This window comes from Peromyscus eremicus, chromosome 7, assembly GCF_949786415.1.
Source record: "Peromyscus eremicus chromosome 7, PerEre_H2_v1, whole genome shotgun sequence".
NCBI classification, from domain to species: domain Eukaryota; kingdom Metazoa; phylum Chordata; class Mammalia; order Rodentia; family Cricetidae; genus Peromyscus; species Peromyscus eremicus.
This window is the reverse complement of record NC_081422.1, coordinates 17592064-17606269: the sequence shown is the minus strand read 5'-3', so window position 1 is coordinate 17606269 and position 14206 is coordinate 17592064. Positions and strand designations below refer to the sequence as shown.

At 51.0% G+C, this 14206-nt stretch overlaps 1 protein-coding gene across 5 annotated transcripts in view; it reads right to left on the bottom strand.

The window, feature by feature from the left end:
- Window positions 1-11499: 11499 nt before the first annotated feature.
- Window positions 11500-14206, bottom strand: part of Smarca4 (SWI/SNF related, matrix associated, actin dependent regulator of chromatin, subfamily a, member 4) — a 94487-nt gene continuing 91780 nt past the window's right edge. For all 5 annotated transcript variants that reach the window (XM_059267469.1, XM_059267467.1, XM_059267468.1 and 2 more), the window contains 2 exons: window positions 13967-14109; window positions 11500-11932 (listed from right to left, as the gene is read on the bottom strand). In XM_059267469.1, the coding sequence (XP_059123452.1) occupies window positions 11900-11932; window positions 13967-14109 (176 nt within the window). In that variant the 3' untranslated portion in view covers window positions 11500-11899. The remainder of the gene's footprint in view (window positions 11933-13966; window positions 14110-14206) is intronic.

The window sequence follows — 14206 nt, the reverse complement described above, 5'->3', positions numbered from 1 at the left end:
GTTCAAACCCCAGGACCCACATGGGAGGCGAGAACTCATTCCTGTGACCTGCACATTTGTGCTGTGGTGTGTCACACACACAGTGATAAAAAAGTAAATAGATAATACAAAACAAACAACAAAAGGCTGAAGAGTGAGACAAAAAAGAGAACCCGTCTGGGCTTAGTTGGTAGAGTGTCTGTGTGGGCCTCTGCACTCCGGAGGAGGAGGAGGAGGAGGAGGAGGAATGTGAGGCCAGCCTTGCCTACATACATAATTTGAAGACAGAGGCCAAAAAGATGTAACAAGCTTGTTTTGTGAGTTGATTTCTCTTGAGTTTATTTTTTTTATTTTTGAGACAGGGTCTCAAAAATATGTGGCTCTGGCTATCCTGGAACTCACTCTGTAGACCAGGCTGGCCTCAAACTCAGAGATCCGCCTGCCTCTGTCTCCAGAGTGCTGGGATTAAAGGTGTGCGCCACCACTGCCTGGCTTGTCTCATTTTTTCTCTTAGGTTTTAGGGGTGCTTGTGCGTGTGTTCACGTGTGTATGTATGGGGGACTGAGTTCAATGTCAGGTGTCCTCCTCAATTGCTAATTCGAAATACTTTCAATATTCTATTTTGTGTGTCACACATGTGCACACGCCATGGTGGAGGTCAGCAGACAACTTACAGAAGTCAGTTCTCTGCTACTCCGGAGGTCTCAGGACCCACCCACCACACCTGGCGTCTCCTCTCTTGGCAACAGCAGACTATGAACCCTAACAATCTCCAACTCCTAGGCTCAGTGGTCCTGCTTCCTCAGCCTCCTGAGCAGCTGGGACTGCAGTCTGTAGCTCTCTGGGACCCCCCCCCCCCCCACTTTACCCTGCCACTGGGCCTCCTTAGAGTCACCGGGAAGAGATCTCTTCCCACAAGTTGTCCGCTGAGCTGGTCCTCGCTGTCAGGACCTTCCAAGACTCTCAGATATGCATCTCTGGTCACACAGCAGGTCCTGGCCAGTTTCCCAGACACCTGCCTGTAACATCCCCAAGCCTCTGCCTGTCCCTGCTATTGGGTAATCGCCCCGGGTCATGAAGAATCAGTCAGGCTGCACTGAGCAATAGCCCCTAGCCATAAAGAATGGCTTAACCCAGCTTGACCGTTCACCGACAGAGACATATGCCCAGACATTGAAAATCTTTGCTGCTCCCAGTCAAAGTAGCTGCAACTTCCTGGTGTGGCTGTGGTGTGTGTGTGTGTGTGTGTGTGTGTGTGTGTGTGTGTGTGTATGTATGTGAGAGAGGTGTGTGTGGTGTGTGTGTATGTGAGAGAGAAGTGTGTGTGGTGTGTATATGAGAGATGAGTGTATGTGTGTGTGAGAGGTGTGTATGTGTGTGTAAGAGAGAGAGATATGTGTGTGTGTGTGGTGTGTGTATGTGAGAGAGAAGTGTGTGTGTGGTGTGTATATGAGATGTGTGCATGTGTGGTGTGTGTGTGAGATGTGTGTATGTGTGTGTGGTGTGTATATGAGATGTGTGCATGTGTGGTGTGTGTGTGAGAGATGTGTGTATGTGTGTGTGGTGTGTATATGAGATGTGTGCATGTGTGGTGTGTGTGTGAGAGATGTGTGTATGTGTGTGTGTGAGAGAGATGTGTGTACGTGTGTATGTGTGTGTAAGAGATAGATGTGTGTGGTGTGTGTGTGTGTGTGTGTGTGTGTGAAAGAGAGACAGATGTGTGTACGCGTCTGTGTGTCCCAGCCCCTCCAAATTTGGTTAACCTTCATCCCTCAAGAAGGTTGGACCCCTGGCTGTTCGGGAAAGCGGTCTGAGCAGCAGAGGGGGAGTCCTGTGCTCCTCTGAGGTGTTTTTCTTACACCTGCCCCCCCCCCCCCCCCCCAGGGCTGTCTCCTGAGCTGCCCCGGCCGGCCCCAGAGTTTGCTCCTGAGCGTTTCTGCTTCAGCGTCTCGTCCTGTCTTTTTCCTTCCCCTCACTAGCTTGAGAGAATTCCGGAACTCGACCTGAAGTGTGTTTGCGGCCAGCCTCCACCCAGAAGCCAGGCCAGGAATGGAGCTCAGCTATATTGTCTGCCGTCTCCTTCCGGCTGGACCTCCTCCCCTCCATCCCATCCCTCCCCCCCCTCCCCTCCTCCTTCACTTCCTGCCTTCTCCCCTCCTCCCTCCTTTTCAACTCTAGAGAACACCTGCCTTTTTCTGCCCAAAGCAAGAAATGCACATTATTTGGATTTAAGTCATTTGGTTTTAAATTTGTGCGTTTGGGGATGTAAGTGCCTGTGTGTGTGTGTGTGTGCGTGCCAGTCCTTACACCAAGTATCTTCCTTGATGTCTGTCCACCTTATCTTTAGAGCTATTTGAATCCAGCACTCACTGACTGGATAAACTGGCTGGCTAGCAAGCCATAGGGATGCCCTGGTCTTTCTGCAGGCGCGCACGCGCGCACAGACAGACACACACACACACACACACACACCACACACACACACACACACACACACACACACCAGACACACACCACATATGCCCACCCCCCCACCAGACACACATACACACCACACACGCAGACCATATACACACATACACCACATACACCCACATACCCACACACCAGATACACACACCAGACACACACATACACATAATACACATACATACACACACACACATACCCCCCACATACCCCCCCACCCCCCCATCTGGTTTTTTCCTGTGGGTGCTGTGGGTCCAGCTCTGGCTCACGTTTGCACAGCAGTTACCTTACCAACCAGCTGAGTCATCTTTGCTGGTTAATTTTGTCAATTTGATACCAGCTAAAGTCACCTGAGGGGAGGGACCCTCAACTGAGAGGCTGCCTCCATAAAATCGGCTGCAGGCAGGCTATCGGGCATTTTCTTAATTAGTGATTGATGGAGAGGGCTCAGCCCATGGTGGGTGGTGCCATCCCTGGGCTGGTGGTCCTGGGTTCTATAAGAAGGCAGGCTGAGCGAGCCAAGTGAAGCAAGCCAGTGAGCAGCACCCCTCCATGGCCTCTGCCTCAGCTCCTGCCTGGGTTCCTGCCTTGGCCTCCCTCAGTGGCCTGGGTGGGGATGTGGGGCCCACATAACCCTTTCTCCCAGGGTGTTTATGGTCGTGGTGTTTCATCACAGCAACAATAACCCTGACTAAGACACCTCTCTCTAGTCCAAGGATTTTGATTTTTGTTTCCTTGTTCATTTTATTTTATTTTTTTAGACAGAGTCTTTCTGTGTGCAACCAGGCTGGACTGGAACTCACAGAGATTCACCTGCCTCGGCCTCCTATATTCTGGGATTAAAGGCACTTGCCATCATGCCTGGCCCAGGATTTTGATTTGTTTTGTTTTGCTTTTCCCAAGACAGAGTTTCTCTGTGTAGCCCTGGCTGTCCTGGAACTTGCTTTGTAGACCAGGTTAACCTGGAACTCTCTGCCTCCCAAGTGCTGGGGTTAAAGGTGTGTGCCACCGGAGATTCTTTTTGTTTTTTGTTTTTTGTTTTTCAAGACAGGGTTTCTCTGTGTAACAGTCCTGGCTGTCCTAGAACTCCCTATGTAGCCCAGGCTGGCCTCGAACTCACAGAGATCCCCTGGCTCTGCTTCTCGAGTGCTGGGATTAAAGGTGTGTGCCACCTTTTTTTTGTTGTTGTTCTTTTGTTTTTCCAGATCTCATTACAGATGGTTGTGAGCCACCACGTGGGTGCTGGGAATTGAACTCAGGACCTCTGGAAGAACAGCCAGTGCTCTTAACCTCTGAGCCATCTCTCCAGCCCCCGGGCGATTCTTTTAAAAAAAAAAAATCCTTTATGGGCTGGAGAGATGGCTCAGAGGTTAAGAGCACTGGCTGTTCTTCCAGAGGTCCTGAGTTCAATTCCCAGCACCCACGTGGTGGCTCACAACCATCTGTAATCAGATCTGGTGCCCTCTTCTGGCCTGCAGGCATACATGCAGGCAGAATACTGTATACATAATAAATAAATCTTAAAAAAAAATAACTTATAAAAAATCATGGGCCGGGCGGTGGTGGTGCACGCCTTTAATCCCAGCACTCGGGAGGCAGAGCCAGGCGGATCTCTGTGAGTTCGAGGCCAGCCTGGGGTACCAAGTGAGTTCCAGGAAAAGGTGCAAAGCTACAGAGAAACCCTGTCTCGAAAAACCAAAAAAAAAAAAAAAAAAAAATCATTTATGTATATGATTATCTTGCCTGATGTAGATATGTGTGCTTGATGTGTGCATGGTACCCTCAGAGGCCAGAAGATGGTATTGTATCTCCTGGAGCTGGAGTTACAGGCAGTTGTGAGCTGCCATGTGGTTGTTGGAACTGAACCTGGGTCCTCGGGAACAGCAGTCAGTGCTCTTAACTGCTGAGCCATCTCTCCAGCCTTTTTTGTTTTTTAAAGTGGGTTTTCGCTATGTAGCCCAGCCTGGCCTCGAACTCCTAGGCCTCAGACTCCTGAGCTGAACTAGTTGCACAGCATCATGCCCAGCAAGGATGACGGGATGAGGACATAAAAAGTTGCTCATAGCCGAGCGACCGTGGCACACACCTTTAATCCCAGCACTCGGGAGGCAGAGCCAGGAGGATCTCTGTGAGTTCGAGGCCAGCCTGGGCTACAAAGTGAGATCCAGGACAGGCACCAAAACTACACAGAGAAACCCTGTCTCAAAAAACCAGGAAAAAAAGAAAAAAAAAAAAAGTTGCTTATGGTTATTGTGAGCACACAAATGACACAGCATGTGTGGAGGGGACATCATACAGTTGGCTGTCTCCTCCCCCTTTTCATAGGTTCCAGGGACCAATCTCAGGGCCCCAGGCGTGTGTGGCAGCACCTGTGGAACTCACACACACAGCAAGCTGTGGGGTGATGGGGTCAAAGCGGTGACTCAGGGTTTTTCTGAGGGTCCTGGGCTTTCTTCTGCATTCCTGCCTCTGAGGATATAGGACATTTCCCCTCAGGGTGCAGGGGTGGGGAGGGACTGGTAACACCTCCTGTGACCTGTCAGCAGCACCGGGGAAGAGCTGAGGGGCCTGTCTGCCTGGATACAGACAAAGACAAGAAGGAAGGCTTTATTCTGGTCACCACTGAGGGGACGCTGGTTAGCATGGTCTGGAGGGCATAATGGCGGGAGCCTGAGATGGGGATGAGCTGCTTCTCTTCTAGTCAGTCCAGGATCCCAGCTTGTGGGATGGTGTCACTCACATAAGGGTGACACCTCCATGTTAGGTTACCTCAGTGAACCTAATCTAGAAACTCTCACGCCCAGAGATTTGTCTCCAAGGTGATGATTAGACTGTAAGTTGCTGGCTTCCGTGGAGAAGGCTGAAGGGAAGACAAGCCTGCCTGCTTCCCCTCTGTCCTAAAATGCCACCCTGAGTGGTGTGTCCTAAGCCCTGACGGGTACCTTGCTGTATGGCCCTTCCTGGGAAGATGTGAATAAACCTCTATTCCCCTCAAACGGAGTGCTGACAATGTATCAAAAAACCAGGCCGGGCGGTGGTGGCGCACGCCTTTAATCCCAGCACTCGGGAGGCAGAGGCAGGCAGATCTCTGTGAGTTCGAGTCCAGCCTGGTCTACAGAGTGAGTTCCAGGAAAGGTTCAAAGCTACACAGAGAAACCCTGTCTCGGAAAAAAAAAAAAAAAAAAAAAAAAACCAATGCGACAATGCCAGCCTAGTGAGCCACCACGGGCTGGGGGCGGGGTTGGCTCCTATCCAGACTAAGGTGGCAACCACAGAGGGTTCCTGAGCAGAAGAGAAACCTGCTCTAACTCCGGTGCCTCCTGTGGTCTCACATACTGGGTGGGGTGATAGCAGGAGGAGGAGGAGGAGGGGTCTAAGGAAGAGGTGAATGGGCTGGTTAGGTGGGAGAGGCTGGGGTAGGAGTCTGAATCAGAGTAGAAAGTGGAGGGGATGGATGAGAACTCAGACACCAGTGGAGGCCATCAGAACAAGGTCAGATACTGCTTTACTAACTGTCCCCATGGCCTGTGAGGGCCTTGGGAAAGGACAGTCCGGAGCGCTAGAGATGGATGGTCATGTGCCACAGGCTAATGGAGATGCATGTGTTTGCCCGTGAGCCATGAGGCTGCAGGGCCAGGAGGACCTCGGCCTGTGCAGTTCTGTCCAGGGCTGTATATGGCTACAGTGGCTGAGAAGGTTGAAGTCAGGCAAACCCAGAGGACATGAGAACGGGGTGTGTGTCTGGGGTGAAGGGCCCTGCCATGGTGCCTCTAAGGAGGGGCGTCAGTTTTCTCCCTCCAGCGCGTGGGGTCCAGGGGTAGAACGGAAGTCATCAGGCTTGGTGCAGCGCCTTTACCCACATTGCTATTGCTACTTTGCCAGCTCGAGGGCGAGCACCTTGAGTATGAAGGCGCTAGTGCCCACAGAACCTTCAAACCCTGGAGGCCAAAGCTCAGTTCTTATCTAGAGGCCCATGACTGAAACTTGTAGATGGCAAGTGAGTGTAAAAGCAGGGGGGGGGGGAGAGGGAGGGAGGGAGGGAGGGAGGGAGGGAGGGAGGGAGGAGAGAGAGAGAGAGAGAGAGAGAGAGAGAGAGAGAGAGAGAGAGAGAGAGGAGAGAGAGGGAGAGAGAGAGAGAGAGAGAGAGAGAGAGAGAGAGAGAGAGAGAGAGAGAGAGAGAGAGAGAGAGAGAAGAGGGAGGGAGGAATCTCGAGAACATGAAGATCAAGGGTTACCAGAGACTAAACACCAGAGTCCCATGGGTAGGTGGCCATTGTTTGTGTGTGTGTCCCCACGCACTTCCAGGTGCTTGTGGAGTCCAGAAGAGGGCACCTAATTCCTTGAAGCTGGAGTTACCAAGCTGATGTAGTGCTGGGAACTGAACTCTAGTCCTCTGGAAGAGCAGCAAATACTCTGACCTGTCACGCTATCCTTCCAGACCCTTGTTTGGGGTTTTAATAAAGGGCTTTGGGGCCTGTGAGATGACTCGGTGGGTAAAGGCACTTGCCACCAACCCTGACAACCTGAATTTGATCCCCAGGACCCACACGGTAGGAGAGAACCAATTCCCACAATTTTTCCTCTGATCCTGTGGCACACGTTTCCCTACCCCACAAAAATAATTTTAATTAAAATTTTTTTATTAGCTGGGTGGTGGTGGTGGCCCATGCCTTTAATCCCAGCACTAGGGAGGCAGAGGCAGGCAGATCTCTGCGAGTTCAAGGCCAGCCTGTTCTATAGAGCTAGTTCTAGGACAGTCAGGGCTGTTACACAGGGAAACCCTGTCTAGAAAAAACTTTTTTGAGAGAAGGTTTCTCTGTGTCATGCACTGACTGTCCTGGAACTCACTTTGTAGACCAGGCTGGACTAGAACTCATAGATCTGTAGCTGGAAGTTTTCCTGTGTTCCTCCCAGTCCTGCAGCCACTTAGACCCAAGTAAACACACGGAGGCTTATATCAATTATGAATTGCTTGGCCACGGCCTATGGTTCAATTTTCTTGCTATCTAGCTCTTATAACTAAACTCAGCCCACTTCTATTAATCTATGTGTCGCCATGTGTTCTATAGCTTTACCCGTGTGCCATTACATGCTGCTCCCTGGACAGTGGGATGGTGTCTCCTCCACCTCCCTTTCTTTTTCCTGTCTCCCTCCTGGATTTCCCACCTAGCTATAACCTGACTTGCCATAGGCCAAATGGCTTTATTTATCAGCCAATCATAGCAACACATAGTCACAGCATACAGAAAGACATCCCACAGCAGAGATCCGCCTGCCTCTGCCTCCTCAATTCTGGGATTAAAGGTGTGCGCCTCCACTGCCTGGCCGGGGACTTTGTGGATGTCAAAGGACAACTTTATGCAACTCCAGAGGGGAGGCCAGGCCTTCGCAGGAAAGGGGAGCGCTCTACCCACTGGGTGGCACACTGGTCCTGGTGACCCGCCTTTAGCAGTTGGTGTCACTTCTGTGGCTCCATTCTTTCTCAGTGCTGAAGGGAAGAAGAAATCTGAGGCTTCACTGGGGTTTGGAGGGTGCGTTTCAGTGGAGCACGTGGGGTGGGAGGTGACATGCCAAGCCCCCATCCCTGATGCCATTTTCCTAGCAATGGTTACATGCTCACTGTGTAACCCACACCTCTCCCCAAGATATTTCCACCTTCCAGGTTCTGCACCCGTCCTCAGACCCCTAGCACCCCTGAAACTTAGGCTTGGATCTCACAGTTTTGGAGAAGTGGGCCCATCTGAACCATCTCTGAAGTGGACAGAATCCCTTAGACACTGGACTCTGGAAAGTTCAGGGGTGAGACCAGCAGGGAAGAGGGGAAAGGCCACCACAGGCCAGCAGGGGTGGGGCCGGAAGGGGCTGTCACCAGCCTCAGGCAAAGGGCAGCTTGGGACGAGGCGGACCTGTTCCTCTGACCTCTCACCCTACATGGCCCACGTCCCCATGACACTCGGCAGTGCCCGTGACGCTGAACCCAAAGTGCCCTGGACTGGGTCATTTCACTTCTAAATCCAGCCCTCGTTTCTTGCTCTCAGATGAGACAGGATGCAGGTCCCAGCTCACAAACTCATTTCAGTTGTGCAGTCAACAGCCTAGAAAAGTGGTGTGGACAGTTACAACGTGTGTGTGTGTGTGTGTGTGTGTGTGTGTGTGTGTGTGTGTGTGACCCTCCTCGCTCTTCGTGAACAGCTGGAACACGGGACAACGGCAGCCACTTCAGGCCTCAGGTAGCTGGATGTACGAGTGTTGCACAGAGACAGAAGGATGAGGGAGCTGCTTCTGACCTAAAGAGAGATGCAGGGTTACAGACCCTGTCGGGCCCACTGTGGACTTTGCTGCTGTTTATAATGAACTACATTATCATACCTGCGTGTTGGTGTGTTATGTTTGCTTTGTTGTTGTTTTGAGACAGTTTCTCTATGCAGCCCTAGCTGCACTGGGACCTGTTCTGTAGAGCAGGCTGGCCTCAAACTCAGAAATCCCCCTGCCTCTGCCTCCTGGGATTAAAGGCATGCGCCACCATGCCTGGCTCGACTCTAGATTTTAAATGCCATTAAAGAACTTTAGTGCCTTCTTAGCATAGAAGGCAGCACGTCCACCTGATAATCTGAAGGGCCTGAATTCAAACCTCAGAGGGCAAACATCTCAGTGGTTAAGAGCACTGACTTCTCTTCCAGAGGACCCAGGTTCAATTCCCAGCACCCACATGGCAGCTCACAACTGTCTATAACTCCAGTTCCGTGGCAAAACACCAATGCACATAAAGAACTAAAAACCCTGTTTATAGTTCAAGAGCACAGCTCGAGGGAGTGGGATCCCCCCCCCCCCCCCAGGCTCTACAAGTCAAGTCAAGGCACCACCTCTCTGGCTCCCAGGCCTTCTGTTTTTTTTCAAAGATAAATTCTCATCCATGTAGTGATAGTGATTTTTCCCCTTTTTTTGAACTTTCCACGAACCCTTGGCTGTCTTGGAATTCATTATGCAGATCTTGAAATCACAGATCTTCCTGCGTCTACAGGGACTGAAAGCAGGCATCTTTGATGTGTATGAGTGCTTTGTTTTTTCGAGACAGGGTTTCTCTGTGTAGCTTTGGAGCCTGTCCTGGATTTCACACTGTAGCCCAGGCTGGCCTCGAACTCACAAAGATCCGCCTGCCTCTGCCTCCCAAGTGCTGGGATTAAAGGCGTGCGCCACCACCGCCCGGCACAAACTGGTTTTCTAAACATTCAAGAACATTAAAGTTAGAAGCAGTCAAGTGTGTTAAGTCTGTAATCTCAGCATCTGGGATTACGAGGAGGTTCAAAGCTAGCTGCAGTTACACTGAGTTCAAGGTCAGCCTGGGCTACCTGAAACCGTCTCAAAACAAAATAAACCAGCCAGGCAGTGGGGCGCACACCTTTAATCCCAGCGCTTGCGAGGCAGAGGCAGGCGGATCTGTGAGTTCAAGATCTACAGCCTGGGGTACACAGAGAGTTCTAAAAATCCTCTCTTTAAAACCCTGCTCAAGGAGCAGCAGTGATGGACACAGAGGGAGAGAGCAGCCATTCGGTGGTGTGGTGAAGGGCTAGTGCTTGTGCTGAGGCTCAGTAGCACACGTGTGGGCCAAGGCTTCAGTCAGCAACTGTTATCTGTGCAGAACCCTAGAAGCTGTACACACTTTAAGCTGGTTAAGTTTGAAAACAGACGGGCGGTGGTGGTACATGCCTTTAATCCCAGCACTTGGGAGGCACAGTCAGGCAGATCTCTGTGAGTTCGAGGCCAGCCTGGTCTACAGAGCAAGATCCAGGACAGGCTACAAAGTTACACAGAGAAACCCTGTCTCAAAAAATCAAAAAACCAAAAAAAAAAAAAAAGGCCGAAAATAGAGCTCAAAGAGCTGGCTGCCAAAGGAAGAGCCGGGCAGGCCTGCACTGGTTGGCAGTACTGTGTGCTTCTGGGACTGTGGCACCCAAGGAGCTGTAGCTACAGGTGGGCACCGTCTGAACAGTAATGGAGACCTGGAGGGCAAAGGGAGGGCTGCAGACAGAGCTGGGGCTTCAGAGCACAGCACCAAGGCAAGTCCTAACTATTTATTTAAGTCTTATTTATTTCATTTTATTTTTTGGTTTTCGAGACAGGGTTTCTCTGTGTAGCTTTGTGCCTTTCCTGGAACTCGCTTTGTAGACCAGGCTGGCCTCGAACTCACAGAGATCCACCTGCCTCTGTCTCCCGAGTGCTGGGATTAAAGGTGTGTGCCACCACCGCCCAGCCTTTAAATCTTATTTTAAAAGATCACTTGTTTGGGGGCCTGGGGAAATGGTTCAGTGGTTAAGAGAACTTACTGCTGTTGTAATGAACCAGGTTTGGTTCCCAGCACCCACATGGCTTACAACCATGTGTGACTCCAGTTCCAGGGGATCTAATACCCTCACATGACCTCTAGGCATTCTAGAAATATACATGGTACACATACATACATGCAGGCAAAACACTCATACATAAGTACACCTAATAATTTAAAACAGAATATTTTTGTGTATGTTTAAATACAAATTCATATGTGAAGGCAATATTGGGTGTGGGCTCTGTCTCCCCATCTGAAGCAAGGTCTCTTATTTGCTACTGCCCTGACATGCCGCTTTGAGAGCCTGGAGGCTCTTCTCCATGCCTCCATCTTAGAGCACAGGACTGCTGGACTGGATTGGGGTTTGGACCTGCTTCCTGTGGTGCCACCTACCCAGCCCAAATTATGGACTGCCCCAAGTGGATGTGTGTATGAGCAGTGTGTCTATACACCTATACACATGCTCGCTCAGTGTGTGTACATATGGACGTGGAGGGCAGAGATGGATGTTGGGCATCTTCTTTGATTGATTTCCACTGCACACATTGAGATGGAGGCTCTCCCTTGAACCCACACCTCACTGAGTTGGCTTGCTTGGCATGTGTGAGCAGTAGGGATGCAAACCCCCGCCTGTGCCTCTGACATGGCCAGTACTTTGCCCAAAGGTCTTTGTTCTCTGTGGCTCAGACCCTCCTGTAGTGACAAGGAGCACAAGGGGCCGGTGGTGGCTTGTCATTGGTTTAATTTATTACTGTCTGACTCCAGTGACACTGACATACCCGCGGGGCCTGTGACCCTCCCGGAGAGTCGGCGCTGTCCAGTAAGATACAGTACAAGGAGTGGACGGCACGCGCATGCATCCACGCTGAGCTACAGTGACTGGGCCTGGGGAGGTGGATAGCGCCTCCAAGAGGTCCCCTCTCTAGACAGTTAATGCTGGTAGAGACTCAAGGCCAGGCCAGGGCCGACAGACAGGCCTATTCTTCTCTGCCTATAAATGTGGAAGAGTGCATGTGTACAGTTCTCCAAGTCCGAAACTACATCTGGTGCTACCCATCACTGCTAAGGGCTACTCCATCTCGGCTGGGACGTGTGCCTCGGGGTCAGGACTCTGGAATGTCTGCTTCAGTCCTCCTCGCTGCCACTTCCTGAGCGGTCCTGGAGGAACAGGAGACAGGTTGTGAGTGGCTGCCACCTAGGCACTCTCCCTAGTCACCGTTTTTCAAATGTTGTGGAAGAGCCTATGGATCTCAGATCCCAAGGAATAAATTATTTTGATACAGCAGCAAGAAAACATCAAAGCTTGAACCCTGTCCTGTAACATGGCAGCCCTGTTACCACTGGGCCTGTTGTATGGAGAGAAAATGCCTTGTGGGTGAAGGACAGGCCACCATGGAAACCTCCAAGAGGCAGCCGGCTAATTATAGCCATTCTGAGTATGAGCACATGCTCTGTCTCCTGACTGCCATTTTTGGTGTTTGTCTAATGCAGCTCAGACCAGCCTCAAACGTGCAATGCATCCAAGGATGGTCACGAACTCCTGATCCTCCTGCCTCTACCTCCCAAGTCCTGGGATCACAGGTGTGCTCCACTATGTCTACAGTCATTATTTTATTAAGATTTATTATTAGGGTGGCTGGAGAGATGGCTCAGAGGTTAAGAGCACTCAGCTGCTGTTCCAGAGGTCCTGAGTTCAATTCTCAGCAACCACATGGTGGCTCACACCCATCTACAGTGAGATCTGGATCCCTCTTCTGGTGTGGAGGCATACACGCAGGCAGAACACTATACATAGTAAATAAATAAATCTTTAAAAAAACCCTTTTTTTTTTTTTTTTTTTTTTTTTTTTTAGGGCTGGCGAGATAGCTCAGTGGTTAAGAGCACTCAGTGGTTAAGGCTGCTCTTCCAGAGGACCTGAGTTCAGTTCCCAGAACCCACATGACAGCCCACAACATTTTCTAATTCCAGTTCCAGGGGATCCAATGCCTTCCAGAACCTCCATGATCATCATCAGGCACACACGTGGCACATACATGCAGAGAAAATATCTATACACAGAAACAACAGGTAATCTAAAATAGATAAATAAGAACGACTTGGGTTTTTGCTGTTGTTTCGTTTCTGAAGTAGGGGCTCTATCTTGGCTAGCCAGGAACTTGAGAGAGAGCTGCCAGCCTCTGCCTCTTTACTGCTGTGATTAAAGGCGCACACCATGACACCTGGTTTATTTTTATTATGCAATGTTTAGGTGTGTGTCTGTGTGTGGCATGAGTATGGACACTCAGGCTAGAGCTAGAGGCCTGGGATCCCCTGGTGCTTGAGTTACAGGCAGCTGTGAGCCACCCACGTGAGTGCTGGGAACTGAACTTTGAGCCATCTCCCCAGCCCCTCTCCATTTTACTTTATTGTTTTTTGAAACTGGGTTTCTCTGTGTCGCCCTAGCTGTCCTAGAATTCACTCTGTAGACCAGGCTGGCCTTGAACCCAGAGATCCTGCCTGCTTCTGCCTCCCAAGTGCTGGGATTAAAGGTGTGTGCCACTATCACCCAGTTCCATTTTAATTTTTTAAAATTAGTTTTATGTGTATGAGTGTTTTAGCCACATGTATGTTTGTGTATCATGTGTGCCTCATGGCTACAGAAGCCGTAAGAGGGCACTGGATCCCCTGGGACTGGAATTATAGATGGTATGAGCCCACACATGGATTCTGGGAATTGAACCTGAGTTCTCTGGAATAGCAGCTGGTGTCATTATCCCTGAGCTATCTTCTTTCCAGTCCTCTCTATTTTTAACTCACTGGTCTTATGTGGAAACCTGAGGACTAAGCCTGTGTCTCATGGCAACACACAGCTTCCTGTGTCTCATGGCAACACACAGGAAGGCTTCCAATGTGCAGGCACCTGTCCGGTGCCCTGGTCATCCCAGTGGGCCTGGCTCTCCTCGGACACAGACCTGTCCTGTCCTGCCTAGCTGCTCTGCAGGCCTCACCACAAGCACAAAGCTCCTGCTCTGGAACCTGCTGCTACCAGAACTAAGCACTCTGCTGCCTGGGCTGTGAGACTGGGTCTGGACGGTGAGCTGCTAGACATGGATATGTGAACAGTCTAGGTGACATAACCCATCTGCAGAGTGGCCTGGACTTGGGACTGGCTGCGATGAGGTGTGGCCCAGCTGGGGCTGCAGTGCCCTTACCTCTTCCTGTTCCTCCTCACTGTCGTCGTCGCTCACAACGGGCTTGGCCCGGGACCCCCGGCTTGGCCGCCGGCGGCCCCCCTTCAGTCGGTCCTGGGCCTTCTCCTTGCGGCCCAGCTTGATCTTTACCTTGACAGAGCGGGCTGTGGGGCAGCAAGGAGGTAAGGTGTTCAGTAGGCCCCGGCTGGCGTCTCAGGTCACCGAAGAGCTGCTGCACTGCAGCGTCTCCCCGCCCCTCCC